Source organism: Hemicordylus capensis, chromosome 3, assembly GCF_027244095.1.
Source record: "Hemicordylus capensis ecotype Gifberg chromosome 3, rHemCap1.1.pri, whole genome shotgun sequence".
Taxonomy (NCBI): Eukaryota; Metazoa; Chordata; class Lepidosauria; order Squamata; family Cordylidae; genus Hemicordylus; species Hemicordylus capensis.
In genome coordinates, this window is record NC_069659.1 from 110,648,753 (window position 1) to 110,673,179 (window position 24,427).

At 45.1% G+C, this 24,427-nt stretch overlaps 1 protein-coding gene across 6 annotated transcripts in view; it reads right to left on the reverse strand.

The window, feature by feature from the left end:
- Positions 1 to 1,113: 1,113 nt before the first annotated feature.
- The window catches only part of PDK3 (pyruvate dehydrogenase kinase 3), a 99,784-nt gene continuing 76,470 nt past the window's right edge, over positions 1,114 to 24,427 (reverse strand). For 3 of the 6 annotated variants that reach the window (XM_053306249.1, XM_053306251.1, XM_053306250.1), the window contains exons 10-11: positions 11,371 to 11,484; positions 1,114 to 7,170 (exon numbers count right to left, since the gene is read on the reverse strand). In XM_053306249.1, the coding sequence (XP_053162224.1) occupies positions 7,027 to 7,170; positions 11,371 to 11,484 (258 nt within the window). In that variant the 3' untranslated portion in view covers positions 1,114 to 7,026. The remainder of the gene's footprint in view (positions 7,171 to 11,370; positions 11,485 to 24,427) is intronic. The other 3 variants (XR_008318897.1, XR_008318896.1, XR_008318898.1) reach the window with 3 other exon arrangements.

Sequence of the window (24,427 nt, forward strand, 5' to 3'; positions counted from 1 at the left end):
TTTCCGTGTCTGTTTGGAAAAGGACAGGCATATCTTGCATGCAGCGACATTATGCTGTTCACCCAGGCAGATGAGACACTGGTCATGCAAATCCTTAGAGGGGAGTTTGGCTCTACAGCTCTCGCACCTCTTAAAGGATTTCTTCTCCACAGCCATCAGGTCAGGGATTAGTAGAAGAATGTCATTAGTCAGTCCAAATCAAAATCCAGCATATTCTGTCAGCCGATCCAAGGTCAAAATGGGGGGGGGGGGGCATGTCCGCTGGTCCAGGTCAGAGAATAAATGTTTTCCGTCAGCCAGTCCAAGTCACAAAAACCATGCAATCAGTCCAAAAGAGCAAAAACTCACGAAAATTTAAGAAATAAAGGTACGAGGAACTTCCCGACTAGCGGCAAACCAAGGTCTGAACTCAATGGTGGTCGGAGAAGAACTGAGGAACGTGCATCCTGCCCGCCCTTAAATAAATAGCACACGGAGAGTGTGGGGGCATGGTCAGGACACCTCGGCAAGCTTCGGCATAGCTACCGTGTGGTCCCTGCGCAGGCACAGTAACCCCACTCTTATGGGTCTTGACCGATCTCGACCCAGATCACATTGTCACTCACTCACAAACACCAATCATGTATGTATGTATGTAGGTCCAGTGACCATTGTTGCAGTTGCTGACCATTGCTTATTGATCTCTCTTTGCTCTGGATAGGGCTTTCTCAAATAGATGTTCAGGACAGGACCTTCCACATCTCCAATGCTACGCAAGACCACAAGGGAAGTTCACAGCATGACAAGTAGCACAGGCCTGTGTAATTCCAGTTGCTCCTTAGTGGGGGTTGCCGACAGACTTGTTCCAGACAAGCTCTTGCACCTTTGCCAGTCTCATGACAGGCAATTATGTTAGAAGTGAAAACACAACCAGCATGGAGATGAGCCATGGGGAATGCCATACCTGCTCTAAGGAACAGGGGCCCTGCTAGGGTGAGAAAGTTAGCATGGGCCTTTCTTCCTGAACCTATGGTGCTGATCCATAAAAGCCTTTACTTTGTCACATCTACTCTTAGTGGGAGTTAGTCTTGTATTCAACTGGATGCAGTCAAAAGAAGTTCATAAATTGCAAAGTATAATTTAAATTTTTTTTATTGCACAGTGAAAAGGGAAAATGGGGAAGCAGCATTTGCAGTTAAAGAATAGTGTATACTGTAGCTTTGAATTTGCAACACAAGTTACAGGAAGCAATTAATAACCCCATCTACTTGAAATCCCTTGAAAACCTAAATTCCCTTCTTTTTCTCTCTCCAGCCACACAATCAAGTTCAGTTCAACTCCAAGGCAGACCATTGCTCCATTGAGGAGATGATACTGGACTATAACTAGCAGTGGCTCTCCACGGTCTTTCCCAGCCCTACTTGTGTTACAGGTGGCCCTCATTATTCACAGGGGTTCCATTCCCGCCAATTTCCAAGGATAATGAAACAGCAGATAAAGAAACATTAACCCTATGGGGATTGGGGATTTAGGTTCCTAAGCACACTAAAATGTGCTGAAAATCACAAGAAAAAGCAGGGGGAGCAGAAATAAGCACAGTACCTTGCTCTTCAGCAATGCCCCCCCCAACTTTTTGTTGCTGCTTCAGCAGCAGAAATGAGCCACAAAATGGTAAAGTGTGCCGTTGAATCAGTGTTGACTCCTGGTGACCAGCAGGAAATGTCAGAAGTCATTTCTGGCCACTCAAGAACCACAAATAGGTGGAAATAACCCTGTTTCCACCCTATTAATGAAGAAACTGGGTTCCTATGACCCAACTGTGGATTCATGAAACTGCAGGTGCCAGGACCATGGGTAATGAGGGCCACCTGTATTTGCAAGTTCAATCTGGGACTAAACATCTGCATGCAATGCCATGGACCCTCTCAAGCCAAAACATTTTTAATGTCATTTCATTCAAGGCATTCTAAATAAATATCCAACATAAGATCTCATCTGATCCCAGTTCTAACAAAACTAAAAAGCCATTGCATGTCATGGAAATTTAAATGGATACTGTATACTAAAATCCTCAACTGATTTCACTACAAGGTAACTGAGTTAAAGCAACTGGCCCAAAGGTCAATAGGCACACACCAGAAATAAGTGGATTAAAGATAACTACAGTTTAATTTCTATGGAATAATATGCATCTATCGAGTATGGAGACCATTTTCAGCTGAGAAGAACATGATGGAAGAAGCGTTGAGATCCTTCTATGTCCTAAAACTATGACAAGCACAGAACATCATGCAGGGGGAGGGGATGATATTCCATGGAGGAAAAGTATCACAAGACAGATCCACCAAAAACAAAAACATCCTTTCTCTTACCAGCCAAGTTTTGGCACTGAAGCTGCCACTGCTTGTAAGGAAGAGGTGAAACAATCCTGACACTGGAGAGAGAGAGAGAGAGAGAGAGAGAGAGAGAGAGAGTGTGTGTGCGCGTGCATGCATATACACATGTGTTATGGTTTATTTCAGACATTCTCCCGGTGGCATGTCTCTACTCCCAACATCCATTGGAAACACTTTCAGTTGGCAATGTCTTCCAGTTCTATTCTGACAGCAAATTGAATTCAGGTGGTGGTGGGGGACTGTTTGGAACACCCACATCCTCCAGGAAAAACCCCACAAGGGAAGAGAACAGAAATGATACATGGTGGTCATTTGGGAGAACCAGGCAGGCTGAACCCCCCAGATTTTTTGTGGGGGGTGGTTTGTAGTTTCACTGTCTCATCACTTCAGACTAATTTGGGGAACAAAATGAAACTCAAGATTTGCTGCTGCTTTGTTAAAATAATGTTCCCTTGTATGTTATTGTAGGAGGCGGCTTGTAGATGTCCTGTTATTTTCCACTTCTAGTGCCTTTATTGTGCCTAATTCATCCTTGCATTCAGCAGCAGGCTGCATAGATACGAGATTGCTTGAGTATATCTGCTCATTCATCTACAGAACAGTGGGCTGGTGCTGGGTAGGGGACAGAAGAATACACACGTTTAGAAAGTGAAGACCAAGTTTGGGAATACTGCCCTAAGTATCCCCTAACACTAATTATAATATCTGCAAAGAAAATTCAGATGATACTCAAACTGTTCTAAATTTTAAAAAAATCAAAAGGCATGCAATAAGGACAACAAAAATCCAAGTATGAGTTGTATCCCTGACAATTTTTACATACTCTGTACTAGAAAGAAGCTGGAGAAGAGAACCAGTTTTATTGCTCTACTGACCAGGATACTAAGTTTAAGGCATCCCTAGGCATTCAACTGCTAGAAATTAACATGACCATAATATTTTTCTTTAAAAAACACCACCTGCAAGTTATTTTGTGGATGTGACTCATTTACATGTTCTAGCAGCAATGCTTTTTACACCTCTCAATGCTGAAAGTGCTACCCAACTGCTCTGAATCACAAATCAAATGGATCTTGAAAGAATGGTAGTGATAAACAATAGGAAGGGGTGTGGGCATGTGTGTGTTTAAATTTCTTCAGTACAATAGTTCCCCTTTCTGTCTTCTCCCAGAAAAAGGACAAATCCTTTGCAAAAGGTTTCTTTACAGTCGATATATTCTAATTATACTTCCAGTGAAGTTTAAGTCAAGGGATGTTAAGCCATCTACTCAAAACTGCTGATATAGCCATTGGTAATTCTGTAGTTTCTAAAAGGAGCATACATAGCATAGTTAACTGACATATTTGCTGCTTCAAACACTTTTAAGATTATTGAAGTACACTTTTAGAGTTCCTTTTGCTTTACAGTGATTTTGAAATAGTAACTATAAAAGTGTAAAAAATCGTAAAGAGTTACATTCTCTCATCTTCAAAGTGTTTGCACTGGTGGTAATCCCTTTGGGTTTCATGTGGCTAGACCCACTATAGCTGGCTTTTCTCAATATACTGACTCCTTCCTGGAATTTTACTTTATCTTCTAATCCATGGGCTGATTTATCACACTGAGTCACTGAGACATAATGGAATCTTATTAACTGGAGCACAGAACCAGATGCAAATTTTCTAGGATCACTGGCACAGAAGAAATTCATGGGTCTCCTGTGCCAGCAGGTGCACTAGGCACACTTCTGGTGTACCACTGCAGAAGTGTGAAACACTGGCAGGATGGAGGCCAGTCCCATTACATTGGATTCAATTGGTCCTTTGCCCCTGTAATTAAGAAGCAGATGATGCACTGCTGAACTGATTGCCAGTTTGATAGGAATGCTTTGCCCCAAAACTAATGGTTTCCCATGGGGCCCTGTCACACCTGCCATTGATAGGATAGCTATGATGGTACAAATCACTGCTTGAGCTACTGCAACTACATTGTCATGTTTAGGAAGATAATTTGTGAAGCAATGTGAATGCTCAAAACATGCTATAGAAATGTTAAGTATTATTGTTACAGACTGCAGTCCACTGCTTTTCATTTTTAAGATGTCTGGAAATAGGAACACGGAACTCCATGCCATGTCTCATTTGGCCCCGAGTTGTTCTGCAGTGAATATAGTTGGAACGCTTCAAAAGGTAAAAATACTGGTCTACATCCAGACTAGTGTGGAGCTAGAGTACAGAAGTAGTGCAATGAAATTGCACAAAGAAAGAAATGTCTGTTCCAGACTAGTTCTTGAGCTAGCAGAAAATCCTGAAACATTGAACAGCATATTTTATAACATGTTGCACAACTTCACATGTGTCTCAGATAAAGTCTTCCACCAGAGGTGGCACAACCTTGACCACCACACACAGCTCTTCAAACTTCCGAAGTGTGTGCAACTTCTCTCGTTACACTAGTGCAACACTAGTCTGGATGTCAACGTTTGTATCACTCTGGACCTGCAGGTACAATTTATATGGGCGCAAAGTTAGGCCAGGTGAACGGTTTGCCATACATCCTATTGATATCAAACTCCAGCAATGTTAACCTAACCCCAAACCATACCAAGGCACTGAATCAAAAGAAAGTAATCCCCTCTTTATGTAGACATCACTTTCTACCAGCTGGCCAGTATTTAGCAGACCAAACAAATGAGCATCAAGCTGGCACAGTTACATGTAAGGCAGAAACATGACATTTAAATATAATCATGTCCATCAATCTTTCTCTGAATCTAGTGACTGTACCATGGAATTTCCTATTCTTGTCCCTTTCAGGGTAAAAGTCAAGAAATTATAAACATTTATTAATAGAAAATCCTATCCATCTCATTGTTTGAGTCAAGGTGCCATGATATACCTTCCGAATAGGAATGGCAACCTTTACACACAAAGTAATATTAGGAATTATAGAAGTCGGTCGCAATTGTACATAGTTATCTTGTCATTCTATCGGTCTGATCATCCAAAAACCAACTTCCCTTTAATGAAATCATAAGTCACTGAAAATACACACAGATCTCATGTGTACTGGTTCAATTTTTCAGAGTGCAAAGATTGAAAATGCTCAGAAAAACATATAGGTGCCAGCACTGTAAACATTTATGCACATTGTTAAAATTCATGCATATACTCATTGACACAAATGTGTGCAAACCTAATTGGCTCCAGAACAATGCTTTTTGCCTATCTCAGTTTGAACTGCATAACTCATATTTAATTGCTAATACACATACTAATATTCTTGGGAAAGGATGATATAGATGCTTAAACCACCTACAAAAATATCTTAAAGTCACAACTTTCCCTCCTTTTCCCAACAGCTTAAACTGTATTCAAATAAAGAAATTGTTCATAGTCTCTTACTGTAAAAACAATAGGCTGTACCCTGCGGAACGAGATTCTGACAGGATTCTGCAGCAGGTTAGCATTCAACCCAATGTACATAATACAATACAGACACTAAGGAATGCATCTGGGTGCTCCAATGCCCTCACACTCCACTCTAGCGTACGCTTTTGAAAAGGCGTTACCAGAATTTTTCCTTCACTGCTTCAAGTACTGCTCAGTGTACATCCATAGTATCAAAGCAAGTGGTTGACTAAGACTATTTCAGGCACGTCGTTCCAACCATTCAGTCTTCTTGTTTTTACTTATTTGAAGTTTTCTTTCTTGAAAGTAGCTTTTTTTCTTTTTTTAAGGAAGTGGTTATTTTTAAATTTATACCTCGCTAAACTTGTTTTCCTCAAGTATTCCTAGGTATGAATATTTAGTCTTGTTTTGTTGTCCATGTTTTCAAGTTATTTCATTACAGTTTTGAATGGTTTTGAGATGACCAACATTTTAAAGCCAATTCATTAGCTACCTGGTCTGAATAAATTCTCTTTTCTCTATTAGTTGAAATGGCTGCAGGTAGTCAAAACTGACTGGCTTTTTATTTTTTCATACTAAGCTTGGCTTAGTGGGAAAATGTTTTGCAAATCCACAACTGGGTGATAGGTTTTTTAAAACTATCATAATGCTTATTCCAAAGTGAAAATTCCAATGCTCAGCAAGAATGTTTTGCATATACTAGGGAAAATAGCTTCCTGAATTATGGAAAGAATAACTTAAACGTCCTAAAAGAACTAAGTATGTATACAGATACTGGTGGTAAGACAAGAGCCCCCAAAGTTTTTGTTTTAAACATAACAAATAACATGGTGTCATAAAAATGCAGCAATGTGAGTTTTCTAAGCACACATTCAACTACTCTAGAATTTGTCTGTTTCACTATATTGCTTTGTAAGACACTACTGTCAAATAAAGGAATCAAACAAATTTTGCCAATTCTTACCTAGGACTAGAAACCAATTTAAAACAAAAACACAGTACCCTTTTACTACGGAATTGTGTAATTTAACTGCAGTCACTGTGCAACCACTTCTGTTATTTGTGACCAAACTAACACATATTTTGGCAAAGTACTTACAACACACACCAAAAATGCATGTCAGTCTTTTAAAGTCCCCTCTGTTCTTGCTATTCAGTCCCATAAGAGATCTTTTTAGTGAAATAATTGGCTACTGTAGATTAGAGTGATTTGGAACAAAATAGAGATAGTTTCTGAATGCAGGTGTGCAAATATTGGCAAGTTATCGATTAGCTTTATATTTGGAAGCATCTCTGGGTTCGCTGCTAGGGTTGCTCCAGTCATCAGCTTCTGGCGTGGTCTTGTAATGTCTCCAGGCTGACTTATTAAAAACTGGCAGTCTTTCAAATGATTCACTGGAAAGAGCCTAATGAAGAAGAAAGGACAGAGTTACAGAATCGGGTTTCAGGTTTCGCCCCACCCATCCCCCAACAACAGACATGACCATAAGAACACTTTACTTACAGAAATGTATAAATACATTCAACTGAAAGAGCATGTATGCTCGAGACACACTGGTGCTAGATTTTGTAATCTCCGAATGGTTTTTGTAGTAATTTTGTAGACACTGGGACATGTGGATATCGATTCATCTCTTTCTGTTATATATTCATATCATATTGGCTACTGAAGTCTTGCCATTTCATAATCTGGATGGTGTCAGCCTTACTTAAGCCAGTATAAATTTGTCAGAAAAGGCTTACAAAAAGAAGAAATCTGGAGGTTGCTTCAGATTCACAAGGTCCCACTGTCTGTTTTAAACTGAAGCACACTTTTAGCTAGGGACAGTGTATGCTATCCTAGAGCTTCTTTTTACAGACATGTTTCTATCTTCCCAGGACTGAAAACAGAGAAAGGTTTAAAATAAAGAATTAATGGACAGTGCTACCAAAAAAAAAAAGTAAACTAGGTATAGTCCCACTTATCAAGGAAAAGGTTCCAAGAATGAAAAGTAATTGCTAGCTTTCTAAGTTAAATACATGAAAGGCAACACCTACCTTTGTCTTATACAAAATATTGAACATAGAAAAATGCAAGGCCAATTATGTTAAACTAAAATTGCTACTTATTACTTCTAATAAGGAGCAAGAATCGGCGCAAGTCCGATTGGGCACAACACAGAGCACATTTGAAGATCTATGCTCTGGCAGTGCGGGTGGCAAAGAAGTGGTTCTTTTCTGCCTGCATTGCTTCCACAAATTCACATCCAGCTGAGCTGCTTAGAGTCTCTGTGAGGAATGAGTTTTGTTCTGGGCAGCAGTATCAAGGCACTGTGTGCGCACATGCATTCAGGGTGGGGTCTTCCTGATTCAACCTAAGCGGGATCTAAAATTAACTTAGCAGACATCAGAAAACTTGTGTGTGTGCACACGCCTTAGAGGGAACAGTGGTTGTGAGGGATCTAGTATGTACCACCTCCCCCTTGAATTTAAACGGAACCATTGGTCACTCGCTGTGATGTTTTTAATAACTTTTTTTTTAGAATAAAATCTGTCAGATTCGGGCTGAGCTGGATTCCATAGCTACTGAAGAATCTACTGCTGAGGTATCCAGTAACATCTCTTATGGAATTAGATTGGATTATTTTCAGTTTGTGACTCCGAAGGAAGCGGACAAACTGTTTCGGACTGTGCATCCTACAACCTGTTCTCTTGACCCATGTCCAACTTGGCTTTATCTCATCTGGTAATTATATTATGAGAGAGGGTCTGATAAATATTATAAATACTTCTCAGAGGGAGGGCAGGATGCCTCCTTGTCTTCAGGAAGCTATAATTAGACCACTTTTGAAGAAACCTGCACCGGATCCCGCAGAGTTAGCTTGTTAAAGACCTGTTTCTAATCTTCCATGGTTGAGCAAGGTGATTGAGCGGGTGGTGCCCTCTCAGCTCCAAGCAGTTTTGGATTATGCAGATTATCTAGACCCATTACAAACTGGCTTCCATGTGGGCTATGGGGTTGAGCCTACCATGGTCGGCCTGATGGATGATCTCCAACTGGCTATCAACAGAGGGAGTGTGACTATGCTGATCCTTTTGGATCTCTCTGTGGCTTTCGATTCCATCAACCATGGTATCCTTCTGGACCGTCTGAGGGAGGTGGGATTGAGTGGCACTGTGTTACAGTGGTTCTGTTCCTACCTCTCTAGTAGATTGCAGATAGTGTCAATTGGAGACTGCAGTCCTGTAAAGCAAGAACTAAAGTGTGGAATTCCACAAGGCTCCATACTGTCTCCAGTGCTTTTTAACTTCTACATGAAACCGCAGGGAGAGATTATCAGGAGATTGATGCTGGGTGTTATCAATATGCTGATGACACGGAGATCATCCATATCAACCTCATAAGGAAATGACACATCTTCTCTAAATGCCTGCTTGGAGGCAGTATTGGGCTGGATGAGGGATAACAAACTGAAGCTGAATCTAAATAAGATGGAGGTACTGACTGTGGGCAGTCGGGACCCAAGAGATGGTTTAGATCTGCCTGTTCTGGATGGGATTACACTCCCCGTGAAAGATCAGGTACATAGCTTGGGAGTGCTCCTGGACCCAAAGCTATCCCTGTTTTCTTAGGTTGAGGCAGTGGCCAGGAGTGCTTTTGATCAGCTTTGGCTAACACGACAGCTACGTCCATTTCTGGAGATAAATGACTTTACAACATTGGTACATATGCTGGTAACCTCCAGGCTTGACTACTGTAATGCACTCTATGGGGTGGGGGGGCACCTGACTTTGTACATAGTCCAGAAACGACAATTGGTACAGAATGCAGCAGACAGATTGGTCTCTGGGACAACTCAAAGGGACCACATAACACCAGTTCTAAGGGAAATGCACCGGCTGCCGATATGTTACCAGGTGAAATACAAAGTGCTGGTTCTTACCTATAAAGCCCTTAACGGCTTCAGTCCAGCATTATTTAAGAGAGTGCCTCCTTTGTCATGAACTCTGCCACCTGTTACGATCTTCTGGAGAGATTCAGTTATGGTTGCCAATGGCTCATTTGGTGGCAACCCAGGACCGGGCTTTCTTTGTGGCTGCCCAAGGGCTTTGGAATATGCTCCCTGCTGAAATAAGACCATCTCCTTCTCTGTTTGTTTTCAGGAAGACCCTCAATACTCACCTGTGCTCACAGGCATTTAATTAGAATTATTTTTAATAATTGTTTTATGCTGCTGTTTTTATTTCTGTTTTATGCTACTGTTTTGTTTTGTGTATTTTAATCTGTGCTGATTTTTAAATATTATATTAAATTTTCGTACACTGCCTAGAGATGTACATATCAGGCTGTATAAAAATATGATAAATAAATAAATAAATGCAAACATTGTATTTTTATTACCCTTTACCTTTTTCATAATGGAACTCAAGGTGGCATACATGGAGTTCTAAGCAATCACCGGGCACTGACCAGACCTATGCCTGCTTTGCTTCAGCAAGGGGACTGTACCGTGTGCTCTGACAATGCCCTGGGACCATTGTTCCTTCTAAGCTGCATGCCCTCACAGTCAATTCTACCCCCACCCCTCAGCTGATTTAGTTCCAGCACAGTCCCTATGAATGTGAAAGAAGATTGGCATGGCCGCAGTAGCACAGCAGCGAGATCAGCAGTAGTATGGTTAAAAAAGGGTTAACTTCTGCTTTTCTGCCTTAGACCTGCCCTCTCCTAGCAGGAGCAGCAGCCTAACTCATTCAGCTGCATTCTTCTGCAGCATTTGAATGTAGATGCAAAGCATGGGAAGGAGCTGAATAGGAAGTGGATGAAACAGAGCTGGGCTGGCTGAATGTGTCTCTCTCAAGGGAAGTAAAACAGAAAAGCCCCAATGCTTATATTTGTTTTGTTTTTTAAAAATTTCTTACCCTTGCTTACGTAGATTTTTAAAAAATCTACAGTTAAAGCCCTTACTTAACACTCTGACTTTGGCAAGCAGCTAGTTTGGTTAATCTAAGGCATGTGTTAGCGCCAATCTCCAGGACATTTGGAAGGAAATGGGAAGCCTACTGTGACTAGCTATCCAATTGTAGGGGCAACTAACACTCAGACAATCAACATTTCACAGCTAAGAGCAAGAAAGCAAGGATGAACTCAAATTTAAATAAACAGAACTTAGACAATTTTAAATATTATTTTATAGGCCATTTTTAATCACCAATGACAAATACAATTGCTATTAGAATACAAGATGGATAAATAGAATTGTAAAGTACAGTACACTTTTTTCTTTCTTTCCATATTTATGGGGTATGTGTGTGTGCTGTATCTATAGTGGCACATAATAATGCACATGTGCGTACACTGCCTTGATATTGCTGCCCAGAACAAAACTCAATCTGCTCACTGATGAAATTTTTTTTAGAGGGAACACTGCCAGGGACCAGGGGCATACTAACGCTAAAAATTAATTACCATCAATATGTATTAAAGCCAATACATTGCATTAAAGTGTTGAATACAAGAGATACCAGCATACCAAGCATTTAGCCACCATAAAGCTTTAGAAGTCAAGCAGGAGAAGTCACTACAGTCTTACTGATAGTGTCCTTATAAAAAGGAGTCAAGTTATTACCTTCAAATAAATTACAGCATCTGTTCCCACACCTTCCATTGAGTACAGTTTGAGATCACCTTGAAAGTACCTTGCATAAAGACGAGAGATTGGCAGACCATATCCGTACCCAGCCTAAAGAAAGAAAGAAAAATGTTGTTTAAACACCCACCTACACATTTCTGTACAGCTTGCATTTTCAGTCTCATAATATTCTGAATGGAGTATCATTAGAGTTCTATCCTGTCTTGCAGATTACGATCCCCAACAATGAGCACCTCTGTCTTGCTTCAGTTTATTATCCCTCATCCAGCCCATTACTGCCTGTAGGCAGGCATTAAAGGGGCTAATGTCATTTCCTGATATAGATGACAAGGATATAGAGATTTGGGTGTCATTAGCATATTGATTAGGCCCAGCACCAAATCCCTTGATGACTTCAACCAGCAGTTTAATGTTGATGTTAAAAAACATTGGTGTCAAAATGGAGACCTGAAGAACTCAGTATAGTAGCTCTTGTTTTGAAGAGCAACTGTCACCAAGCACCACTATCTGAATTCTATTTGAGATGGAGTGGAACCACTGTAAATCAGTGCCTCCTATCCCCAGCTCCCTCAAGTGATCCAGAAGAATATCATGGTCGATGGTAACGGAACCTGCTGAGAGATTCAAAAGAACCAGCAGAGTCATACTCCCTCTGTAAATTCCCTGGGTAAGGTCATCTATCAAGCCAACCCAGGCTGTCTCAACCCCACAGCCTGCCCTAAAGCCAGTTTGAAATGGGTCTAGATAATCAGTTTCCTTCAAGACGTTAGCACAACTTTGCTTATTGCTCATCGGTGCATCGCTCTGGATGTTGGCCATTGTATTTAAAGCCAGCACAGACTAAAGGATAATATTCTGGAAATGCTTTTAAAAATAAAAAGCTCTTCAGTGTAGTGAGTGATAACAAACTGGTGACCCTTGAAATGCTGTTCCACAGAGTAGAGACCACCATAGAGAATGCCCCACTCCATGTGCTACTTGATCGTATGTCTCTGGCTAACAGCAAACACAGCAGGGTATAGTTCTCAGTACAGAAGAATATATGAGTGAAGACATTCTCAAAGGTTTCCACTCCCCCAGAAAGAACAGGTTCATAGTTTGGGAGTGCTTTGGGGCCCAGGTTTCACTTTGGTGCCTCAATTTGAGGCTGTGGCCAGGAGCGCTTTTTACCACCTACAATTGAGTCGATAACTCTGCCCGGTCCTTGAAGAGAATGATATGAAAACAGTGGTACACCAGCTGGTACCTCTAGGTTGGACTACTGCAAAGTGCTCTATGTTCATAGTTAGGAAACTTCAGTTTTCCCTCAGAGGAGGGTTGTATCCGCAAAGGATGCTGGGTTGTCTCAACCTTCTGCTCCTAGACAGGGCCAATCAAGAGCTTTGGCTCATCTCAGGAGGGAGAGGCAATCCCCTAGAACTCCAGTTCTTCGCCCTGTCTCGCTCCAGAAGCGCTGCTTTCACTGTTGCTCCATCTTGAGGGATATTTTTACTCTGCCTGAGCTTTCTGCCAGCTTTCCTTTCTCTCCCTCGACATTAGTGAGGGATAGCAGGGAGAAAAGTGGGGGGAGGGGGAGGGAGAGAGAAAATTTCAGCTCCTCTACTGCAGTGCCTGTGTGTCTTTCTATGGCGACAGAGACTCAGCGCGGTGAGAGAGAGGTCTCTCCCTCTCTCTCGGAGGATTCTGTGGTGCAATCTGTGTGCCAGGCCAAGTGGGTCGCGGCTTCCTCTCCCGCACCCTCTTCTCAGGCCCGCAAAGCCGCCAAAGCCTCTAAGAAGGCTAAGAAGCACAAAAGGGCTTCGTCTGTGGCCAGATTGGCAGGCAGCCAGGCTACGCCCCATTCGTCCGCCCTAGGAGAGCTCCTCCAGGATGGTGGGGGTGACGCTGCTTCAGACACGGCTCCTCCGGTGCTGCAGCATGAGCCTGACACCAGGGCATCGGCAAGTGAGCCGTTAGGGGCTTTGGGGGGTCCATCGGGTACGGGGGATCCCCATTCCACCCCTCCCGCCAAGCACTCTTTTCCTTTGCAGAGGCTGCTGCTTCTCCACAAGGGGCAGGCACAGATGATGATGATGAGGATATTCCTCCAAAATTTGCGGCTTTGCTAAGGCGTGTGGTGGTCGAGGAGTTCCAAAAGCTCTCCTGGCCGCCTATGCCCATTAACGCTCTGCCTGCTGCCCAGACGTTTCCCACCCAAATCCTAGGAGCTGCCATTTTGGCTCCAGCTCCTGGCACGTCATGCGCTGATCCACAGCCCAGCCGCGTGCTCGGGATAGTGGGACTCCCACCCTGCCTTCCTGCTGCCTGAATGCTTCTCTGGCTGCTGTGGTGCCACTGCCCCGCCCTCGTCGGGAGTTTCCCATTCCCTCTGAGGATTCAGAGTCTGACCGTGAGGAAGGGGAACTTTCTGAGGACAAGGAAGAACTTGCTTCCACTCAGCAGGCCAACTACCGCCTTTTCCTCCAAGCCGATTATCTTGTTCTCCTGCACAAAGTCAGGAAAACATTGCGGTTGGAGGAGGTGGCTCAGCCCGTGCCTGACGGCATGGAAGGAGATCTAGCGGTTCTTCCCTCCTTGCGCTCACAGGAGATCAATGTTACCTGCCCCCAACTGTTTTTAGATGTGTTCCAAAGTGAATGGGATAGGCCCAACGAGGGCAAGCCCCCCCCCCGCAGTAAGGCGCATGTATAACTCTAGTACTGCGCTCATGAGTAGACTGAAGGTACCTCTGGTTGATGCTGAAGTGGCCACCCTTATCACGGCGGTAGTGCTCCCTAAGGAAGGGGAGAATGTTTTAAAGAATGTGGGGGATAAAAAGTGTGACGCTGCCCTCCGCAGGTCCCATGAAGCAACAGCGTTTTCCCTCCGGGCCTCTAATGCTACTTCCATCTTTGCTAGGGCTGCTGTTCTCTGGGTGAAGGACCTCACTCCCGTGTTTCCCCCAGAGCTGACCAGCCTCCAGCAGGGCCTTAACAAATTGGGGAAGGCGGTCAAGTTCATGGCAGATTCATCCCTGGACGCTGCCCACTTGTCTGCCAGGGCCCTGGCATCCAACATTACCGTAAGGCGCCATTTGTGGCTAAAAAATTGGAAAGTTGACCAAAAGTCCCGGTCTAATCTCGCTAATGCAGCGTTTAAGGGGGGCAAACTTTTCGGGGAAGTGCTGGAACCTGTTTTGATTCAAACGAAGGAAAATAAGAAGGCAATGCCTTCTGCTGCTGCATCTCAGTGCCAGGACTGACGGTCTTTCTCTATGACCAGGTCTGGCTTCAAGGGATACAGACCTTCATTTCGTTTCCACTAGAACAGGCCTGATAGATCAAACTGGCCTAAGAACCAGTCCTCCTTTCGGGACAACTCATTTTGAAAACCCCAGCAGGCCAGCCAACCTGCCAAGCCCGGTTTCAAGCGGAATCAGGCCCAATGACTGCCCTCAGGATCGCCTCCTCCAGAATCAAGCTCTCCCTCCCGGGGGGGGGGAGAGGCTGGGGGAGTTTGCTCAAGTCTGGGCTCAAACTTGTATTGACACCTGGATCCTGCAGACGGTCGTGTTGGGGTATTCTCTGGAGTTTGCTGCGCAACCTCCAGATCGGTTCCTACCATCACCAAGGTCCCGCAAGGAATCCAAGCACCGCTTGATGATGGAGGATATTCAGCACCTACACTCCATTCAGGCGATCGAATCTGTCCCTTTAGGGGAGCAGGGAAAGGGGGTCTATTCCATCCTGTTCCTAGTCCCCAAAAAGAACAGGGAGTGGAGAGCTATCCTAGACCTCAAGTTTGTAAACAGGTTTCTTTGGAGGAGGAGTTTCTTTGGAGGACAGATGCTTCCTGAGGTTTGCTTACCGGTCTCACCACTTTCAGTACAGGGTTCTTCCCTTCGGTCTTTCGACTGCGCCTCGTGTGTTTACCAAACTCATGGTGGCACTCGTGGCACACTTGAGGACCAAGGGTGTCCATCTTTACCCGTATCTGGATGACCTGTTGATCAGGTACCCTCCCTCTCCAAAGGTCAGTGGGATGTTCAGCTGACCCTTTCCATACTGGAGGCACACGGGTTCATAGTAAACGGCCCCAAGAGTTCACTTATTCCCCAAACCGAGGTTCTCCACCTAGGTGCGGTAATCAACACTGTTCGGGGGACAGTTTTTTAACCTCGGAACGCAGGAAATCACTGGCAGCTTGCTGTCGTGTCCTGCTCTCGCGTTGTAATGCACCACAAAATATTAGAACCAGAGGTACCAACTCAGAAGTATGTGAAATATAGGCCTGTGTCTGATTTCATTTTATATTAAGAAATGAATTAACTCCTGAACTCAAGGTAAACTGATGTCCAGGTCAACTGCTCTGTGAGCAGGAGACAATCCAGCATTGTATTGTAAAAATGAATATGCAAGGAAACACAAAAGCCAGGCCTGAATGCTGAATGCTTCATATGCTAAAATGCCACTGACTACCAAATGTCTGTGGAAGAGGCCAGGGGCTGAACTCCCTCTTCCTGTTGCAAGAAGCCAGTGTTAATCCTTGTCAGTGATTAACTCAATTGCTGTCTATAGAAATTCCACATAGGTAAGTGCATACAAAGTAAATACCTGTAGACTTTAATTCTTACCTCACTGATGCTTCTAGCCAAATGTATTGAACGTCTCACACATGTATAATTACACACTAGATAGAGGTACACAAGAAATAATGGAATTGCTGTCTCACACAGATGGAACTAATTCTCTCTCACTAACTCCTGACTTTAACACCTTTTGGGAAGATGCAGATTTGCTTTGAGTAATGTTCCCCCCTCCCTTCTGAGCGCACAGTTTACAGAAGATGAGATTCAGATCTCTCTGGACTGGCCAATATCCTGAATAATTAAGACATTGTACAGAAGGTAGCAGCAAGTTGTCACCTTTTGGGGGGACCCAGGAAAAGATGAGATTTGAATAGATTCTTTGAATAGATCAAAGGAAAATATACTATAAAGAATGAGGCTACTAGACAGAGAGTCAGCAGACTTATGCCTACGGGCAATCTTGCTCACACAAATATCCCAGAGTTTGCTGCTAAGCCGCGGGGCAAAGCAGGAACTCTGTCCATGGACAGGAACTGTCTGTGACTTCTACTGCGCAGTGAGAAGTTAAGACTTTCCCCCAGCCATGGTGCTCTGACTCTCAGCCGTGATTTGAGCAACTGCAAACGCTCCTGTCTCCTGCCAAGCGCCTCGCTTCTTCAGCCGAAGAGATTCACTGTTCTCAAATCTCTCTGATCCTGGTAAATATGCTGCTCCTACAAGCCTGGAATCCCCTCATCCCTTCCCCTTCTCCTGCCTCCTTCTCCTCCCCCCCCCTTTTCCTCTACTAATCTCCCCAAACCATGCCAGCCCTCAGCTTTCCTTTTCCCCCTTTCCATCTGTATTTGAATTGTATTAGGATCTAGGAAGATTTAATTGCACACACATATGGTAGTTAGGAACACTGGTTGTGGTTAGGATGTTCTGTTTAAATACTGTTGCTAATATTGATAGAGGGTTCTGCTTTCTGCTTTGCTAGATTATGTTGTTAGTCTTTTATACTCAATAAAGCCCATTGAATCTTTGAGAAATGGTTTGATCTCCTTTCTTCCATGCGCCCAGATCATACATGGTCACTAATATAAAAGAACGTGGTCACTTGGTGACACTATGAGCCAGACCTAATTTTGTATACTAGCTAATGAGCATATTTAGTATATAAATCAGGCCTGGATGGTAACAGCGTCCCAGGTCCAATGTCCTGTCTCTGTCCTAACTGCAGGGGCGCATGGTGTTCACCTTGGGCAAAGTACCCTGGAGTCGCTTCCATTCCCGTTCGCTCCAGTGGTTTCTCCTCAAGTATCAGGACCAGGTGATGTGCAGGTCCAGAAGGTGTGTCAATCTGCCACCTCGAGTAGTACGGTCCTTGCACTGGTGGGTGTCACCAGCCACGATGAAAGGGATCTAGTTCCTTCCTGTGGCTCGCATTCAGGTCACGACGGATGCCAGCCTCCTGGGCTGGGGAGGACACTGTTACCGACAAGTGGCACAAGGTCGTTGGAATAGCGTGCCAATTCCATCAATTGGCTGGAGCTGCGAGCAATACGATTGTCCCTGGCAGAGTTTCTGCCGGTGATCCAGGGTTGCCATGTCCTTGTGTGCACGGACAACGCTACAGCCAAGGCTCATGTCAACTGGCAGGGCGGGTCAAGATCCCGAGCTCTGATGCTCGAGGCCTCGTTTCTTCTGGCATGGGCAGAGCAACATCTTCTGTCCCTAGAGGCTGATCATGTCAGCGGAGTGCTAAACACCATTGCGGACTGGTTGAGTCGGTCGCAGATAGACCCGGTGGAGTGGTCTCTTGATCCTCGAGTCTTCCAGCGGATCGTTCTGAGATTCGGTCAACTGGTCATGGACCTGTTTGCTACTCCATGAAATGCCAAGCTGGGGCGGTTCCTCTCCAGGTATCTCTCCCCCGGGGCGGAGGAAATGGATGCTCTGACCTTCCTGTGGCCTCCAGATCTGTTATACGCCTTTGCACCGTTTGCCATCATTCCGCAGACCATTCGACAGGTCCGTCAGTTGAGGGCGGAGATCGTTCTGGTGGCACCGCACTGGCCACGCAGGCCCTGGTTTTCAGATCTGGTGGAGTTGTCCAGCCAACCCCCACTTCCACTGGGGTCTCACAGTCATCTTCTCCGCCAGGGTCTGGTGTTGCACCTGGAACCAGAGTGGTTCAATCTCTTCGCTTGGAGGCAGGGCTCTTTAGCATTGTGTGGCTATCCAAGTTCAGTTCAGGATACGATTTTGGCTTCCTGAAGGCCTTCTACAGTCGGAGTCTATCAGTCGACCTGGAAGTCCTTCGCGTCCTTGTGTAGCACTCAGGGGGTTTCGCCACTCTGCGCGTCCGTGCGCCATGTGTTGGGTTTTCTTCAGAGCGGCCTTGATAAGGGGCTCCGTCCCAATATGCTGCGTCACCAGGTCTTTGCTATTTCATCAGTTCTACAGTTGCAGGGGTCTTCCTTTGCTCAGCATCCACATGTTCAAAGATTCCTCAAGGGGGCTTCTATCCTTAAACCTCCTACAGTGCATAGGTTCCCGACTTGGAACCTTAATTTGTTCCTCTGGGCTCTTACCAAAGCCCCATTCAAGCCTCTGCAGTCTGTGCCTTTGCACTTGCTTTCTTTTAAAGTTCTGTTTTTAGTTGCCATTACTTCCACCAGGCGAGTTTCCGATCTGCACGCATTGTCTGTGCAGAAGAAATTATGTCTGGTTTATCCAGACTATGTCCTATTACGTACTGATTTAATTTTCCTTCCTAAAGTTAATTCAGTTTTCCATAGGGCTCAGGAGCTGATGCTGCCCTCCTTCTGTCCCAACCCTTCCTCACCTAAGGAACGTGAATGGCACACTTTTGATGTGCGTAGGGCAATAAAGATTTACCTAAGGCGCACTAAGTCCTTTCGAGTATCAGAATCCTTCTTTGTTTCCTTCAGGGACTGTTCCTTAGGTAATAAAATTTCGACATCCACTCTGTCACGCTGGATCTGTCAGTGCATCAGATTAGCCTACGCTGCTTCAGCTACTCCAGCCCCAGAGGGAATTACAGCCCACTCTACCAGGAGTGCGGCCTCATCTGCTGCTCTTGCCACCTTGGCCCCTTTGGTCAATATCTGTCGAGCTGCCACGTGGGCCTCACTCTCCACCTTTGTGAGGCACTATAAAATCCACGATTGGACTTCGGCGGATGCGGCTTTTGGGATGAGAGTCTTGCAGCAGGTGGTTCCTTCCTGAGGCCAGACCTCACAGCTCCCACCCGGTGCGTCATAGGGGCTATGGTAGGTCCCAGCATCCTTTGCTGATACAACCGTTCTCTGAGAGAAAATTAATCGTTGGCACTTACCTGAAAGGTCATTTTCCTCAGAGGTATGGGTTGTATCCTCCCTCACCCACTTGTTCATCCGGTCTTTATATTCTTCTGTCCTGAGATCCTGCACCCTACTGTCTCCCATATACCTGTGGGGTGGTTTCCCTCCAGGGGGGTAGTTTGTTCTCCCTGCAGGGTACTATTTAGTTAGTCCGGGTAGCATTCTGGAATTGGTTTTGTGCCGAGTTCTCAGTTGTTTGCTATGGTGCATTTGTTTTGCTTGCCTGTTTGTTTCCTCTCTTTATTGTTCTGGAGCATTTCTTAGAGCTGGCTATGAACTGGAGTTCCAGGGGATTGCCCCTCCCTCCTGAGATGAGCCAAAGCTCTTGATTGGCCCTGTCTAGGAGCAGGAAGTCCAGACAATCCAGCATCCTTTGCGGATACAACCTATACTTCTGAGGAAAATGGACTTTCAGGTAAGTGCCAACGATTTATTTCAGTTTCAGTCTGAATGCTGAGTAAAATGCAGCACTCAGACTGGTCTCTGGAGTATCCTGGAGAGAACACATTATGCCTGTTTTTAAACAGTTGCATTGGCTGCTGATATGTTTCCGGGCAAAGTACAAAATGCTGGTTATTACGTTTAAAGCCCTGAATGGCTTAGGTCTGGGTTATAGGAGAGAGTGCCTTTCTCTGCTAGATTCCCTACAGCTCATTAAGAGCATCAGGAGGGAGCTGTCTTTGGGTGGAACCAGTTCATCTTGTGGTGACCTGGAATCGGGCCTTCACAGTTGTCGTTCCTAGAATGTGCAATGTGCTCCCCATGGATATAAGAGAATTAGCTTCCTTGGGAGCCTTCAGGAGAGCCTTAAAGACTCATATTTTTAGCTTACCTTTTAATATCTAGTTTTTATTTAAATTTGGTTTAATTTTTTCTGTTTTTAATTGTTCTATTACGTTATTTTGATTTTAATTTAAACCACCCTGAGCCACCTTAGGAAGGGTGGAATATAAAATGGACAAACAAAATGCAAGATGGCTTATTTGCGCTAACCCCGCCCCCCCCGGGATTTGCAGAATTGCACTATGCCCATTAACACATATTAGGTATGTTGCAGTTGTGCAACCACAAGTATGCTTGTGATAACATATAATGTAAGAACATAAAAACAGCCCTGCTGGACCAGGCCCAAGGCTCATCTAGTCCAGCATCCTGTTTCACACACAGTGGCACACCAGATGCCTCTGGGAACACCATAGGCAAAAGATGAAGGTATGCCCTCTCTCTGCTGTTGCTCCCCTACAACTGGTATTCAGAGGAATCCTGGAAGTATATAGCCATCAAGACTAGTAGCCATTGAAAGACTTGTCCTCCATGAGTTTGTCTAAACCTCTTTTAAACCCATTCAAGCTGGTGGCCATCACCATATCTCATGGCAAAGAGTACCACAGTTTAATTATGTGCTGTATGAAAGAGTACTTCCTTTTGTTAGCTCTAAACTTCCTGGCAATTAGTTTCATGAGACGGCCCCTGGTTCTAGTGTCATGAGAAAGCGAGAAAAACCTCTCTCCACACCATGCATAATTTTATAGACCTAACATGTCTCCCCATAGTCCCTTTTTGCACCATAGATGCAACTGCACCATAGATCTGTATAAAGGCGTTGTAATATTAGCAGTTTTGTTTTCAATAGCCTTCCTAATTATCCCGAGCATGGAATTTGCCTTTTTCACAGCTGTCACACACCAAGTCAATACTTTCAACAAGCTGTTCACCTCAACCACAAAAGATTCCTAACCTGATCAGTCACTCAAGCTCAATTAATGTGCATCTGAAGTTCGGGTTTTTTGCTCCAATGTGCATCTCTTTACATTTACCTACATTGAATTGTATTTACCATTTTGTTGCCCACTCACCCAGTTTGGAGAGATACTTTTGGAGCTCCTCACAATCTGTTTTAGATTCCACTACCCTAAATAGTTTAGTATCTACAAGTTTGGCAACCTTGCTCCTTACCCCAACATCTAGATCATTTATGAATACCTTAAAAAGCACTGGTCCTAGTACAGATCCCTAGAGGACACCACTTCCTACTTCCCTGCTTTGTGAAAATTTTCCATTTATTCCGACCCTCCATTTCCAGTCCTTCAACAAGTTACCAATCCATACATGAACTGAACACCTTATCCCATGACTGTTATGTTTACTCAAGAACCTTTGATAAGGAACTTTGTCAAAAGTTTTTTAGAAGTCCAAGTATTCTATGCCAACCCCTTTATCTACTGACACTCTCAAAGAACTCCAAGAGATTAGTGAGGATTAGGGTGAAGCGTGGCTTTGCAGAAGCCAGGAGTGGAGCCAGGCTGGCGGCGGCCCATGTGTGGCCACCACCATGGCACCCTGGCCCCACCCCCGCGTCTGATGTAGACGCGTCCAGCTAGCCATGCCCCCGCGTCTGATGTCAGATGCGGAGCATGGTCTCCCTTCCAAATGGGGCCGCGCAGCCCCGTTTGGAAAGGAGATTGGCCCGCACTGCTTTGAGCAGCGTGGGCCGGAACAACTCTCCCTGCCTTCAAGGCAGGGAGAGCCATTCCGGCCATGCTGGCAATGTAGCGTGGACCAATCTCTCTCCTAAATGGGGCCTGGCAGCCCTGTTAGGGAGGGAGATCAATCGGCCCTGCTGCGTTGGCAGAGGGACCAGGAGTGGCTCTCCCTGCCTTTAAGGCAGGGAGATTCACTTGGGCCACATTACCAATGCAGTGTGGGCTGATTTCGGCTCCAAACAGGACCACGCAACCCCATTTGGGACCGAAATAACGCCCCTGCGTCTGACGTCAGATGCGGGTGTGTGTGTCTGGGGCCGTGCTTGTGGCCCCTGATTGGGCACGGCCTGGGTTCTTTGAACCTGTTCACCCAATGGTGGCTCCGCCCCTGGCAGAAGCCATGCTTGTTTTCCTTCAGCAAGTTCCAATCCTCCATATGTTTAACAATTTTATCCTTAAGCATGCTTTCCATCAGTTTACCTGGAGCATATGTTAAGCTAACTGACCTGTAATTTCCCAGATCCCCCTTGATCTCTTTTTGAAAATCATCATTATATTGGCTTCTTTCCAGTCCTCTGGTACAGAACCTGACTGAAGGGACAAGTTACATATTTTTGCTAAGAGAGCCGCAATTTCACATTTGAGAACCCCTGGGTGGATGCTATCAGGTCCTTTGAATCTGATTTTTTAAAAGACAGAACATCATCTCTCAAATAGATCTATCTATCTATTTATTTCTCCTAGGCATACCCGTCGCTAATCCCATGCATGGCAGCTCTTGCAAGTTTGCGAGCAGCTGCCAGATAGGATTAGCGACCGGGGGTGTGTGTGTGGAATAGGTATGTCAGTCAGCGGTGGGAACAGGAGGGAGGAGAAAGCAGTGACGGGCTGGCCTGACCTAGCCAGCGGGAGTTTAATCACTTAAGTTTGTTTGGGGAAGAAAACCATCATCCAATATAACAAATACAATTGTTATATTGGCAAGAACCCAATCTTCCAGTATGGAGGCCAATTTGAGCAACATATTTATGTTAGAAAATCAACAATATCAGTTTTAAATTAGTTGTGAGTTTTTGGCTGTATGCCACCCAGATCCAGTGACTTGCTAATTTAGTCAATTAGCTGTAGAACTTCACCTTGTCATTCTATTTGACTCAGTTCTTCAGGAATCCTCCTGCCAAGAAAATGGATATCTTCCCAACTTCTTCCATACTGATTCATTTTCCCTGGAGTCCTCCTGTAGCAATCCCTTCACACCTTTGTTGTCTAACAGTTCAACCATATCCCTGGCTGGTTTCCTAATTCCAATATATTTATTTTGTGTTTCAGTGTTTGAAGGCTTCTTGCTAGTCATCAGTTTCCATTTGTTTTACCAGTGGTTGTGCTGTCCCCACCCACCCCCTGCCTCATTTGGGCAACATTTCCACTTTCTAAATTAAGTTTTGTTACCTTTTATAGCTTCCTTGACTCTGTTTGTTAATCACATTAGTGTCCTATTGAACTTGTAGCTTTTCCAATATGTGCTATACATGCCCAGAAACCTACTGGAAGCCAATGCAATTGCTTTAAAACAGGCATAATATGGTCTCTCCAAGACACCCTGGAGACCAATCTAGCCGCTGCATTTTGAACCAACTGAAGTTTCCGATCTACATACAAAGGTAGCCCCATGTAGAGCACATTGCAGTAGTAAAGCCTAGAGGTTACCAGAGAGGGCACCATAGTTATGAGATCACTATCTTCAAGGAACCGAAGTTGATAGAAAGCGCTCCTGGCCATAGCCTTACCCTAAGAAAGCAGAGTGAGTCCTAGGTCCTGAGATTAGCCTGGAGAAGGGAAGACCAAGTGAGGACAAAATAGCCCTTCTTCAAATACATGAAGGGCTTGCACACATTGTTCATTTAACATATAAAAGCCGATCCCCGCACAGAGCATCTGTGCGTTTTTTGGGGCCGGCAACCTCCCCCCCCCCCGCCCCAGTCTCCAGCCGGGCCGCCGCCGCCGCCTCGCCTGGCCTCCGCGCTGGGCCGGATCCGCCGCCTCTCTCCCCCCGCCCCAGTCTCCGGCCCGGTCGAGTGCCGCTGCCGCGGCCAGGCCTCCTCGCCGCAGCGGCCAGGCCGGACCCGCTGCCTGGCCCACTACTTCCGCCACCGGCCTCCGCGGTCCGGTCGGGCCCACCGCTGCCGGCCTCTGCCGCCGGGCCCGCCGCTGGCCTCCGGGCCCGCCGCCGGCCTCCAGGCCCACTGCCGCTGGCCTCCCCGGCCAGGCCCACCGCCGCCCTGGCCTCCATGGCCTGGCAAGGCCCGCCGCCGCCTCTGTCCTCCACCACTGAGACGTGCCTCAGCCAATCAGGTGCGTCCCTCCGCTCCGCTGCCCAGCCAATCAGCTGGGTTGCCAGGACGCATCCCCACAGAGGCTGAGGCAAGTCTACGAGAATTAAATATATAGATATATGCCATCCAAGACTTATGCCTCTGAGCAGTTTACAATAAAACAGTACAAATTAAAACAAAATGAAAACATTAGAACAATTTAAAATTTAACAAAATATTAAAAACGGTAAGTAATTAAAAGCCTGGGTGAACAAATGTGTCTCAACTGTCTTTTTAAAAGTTTTC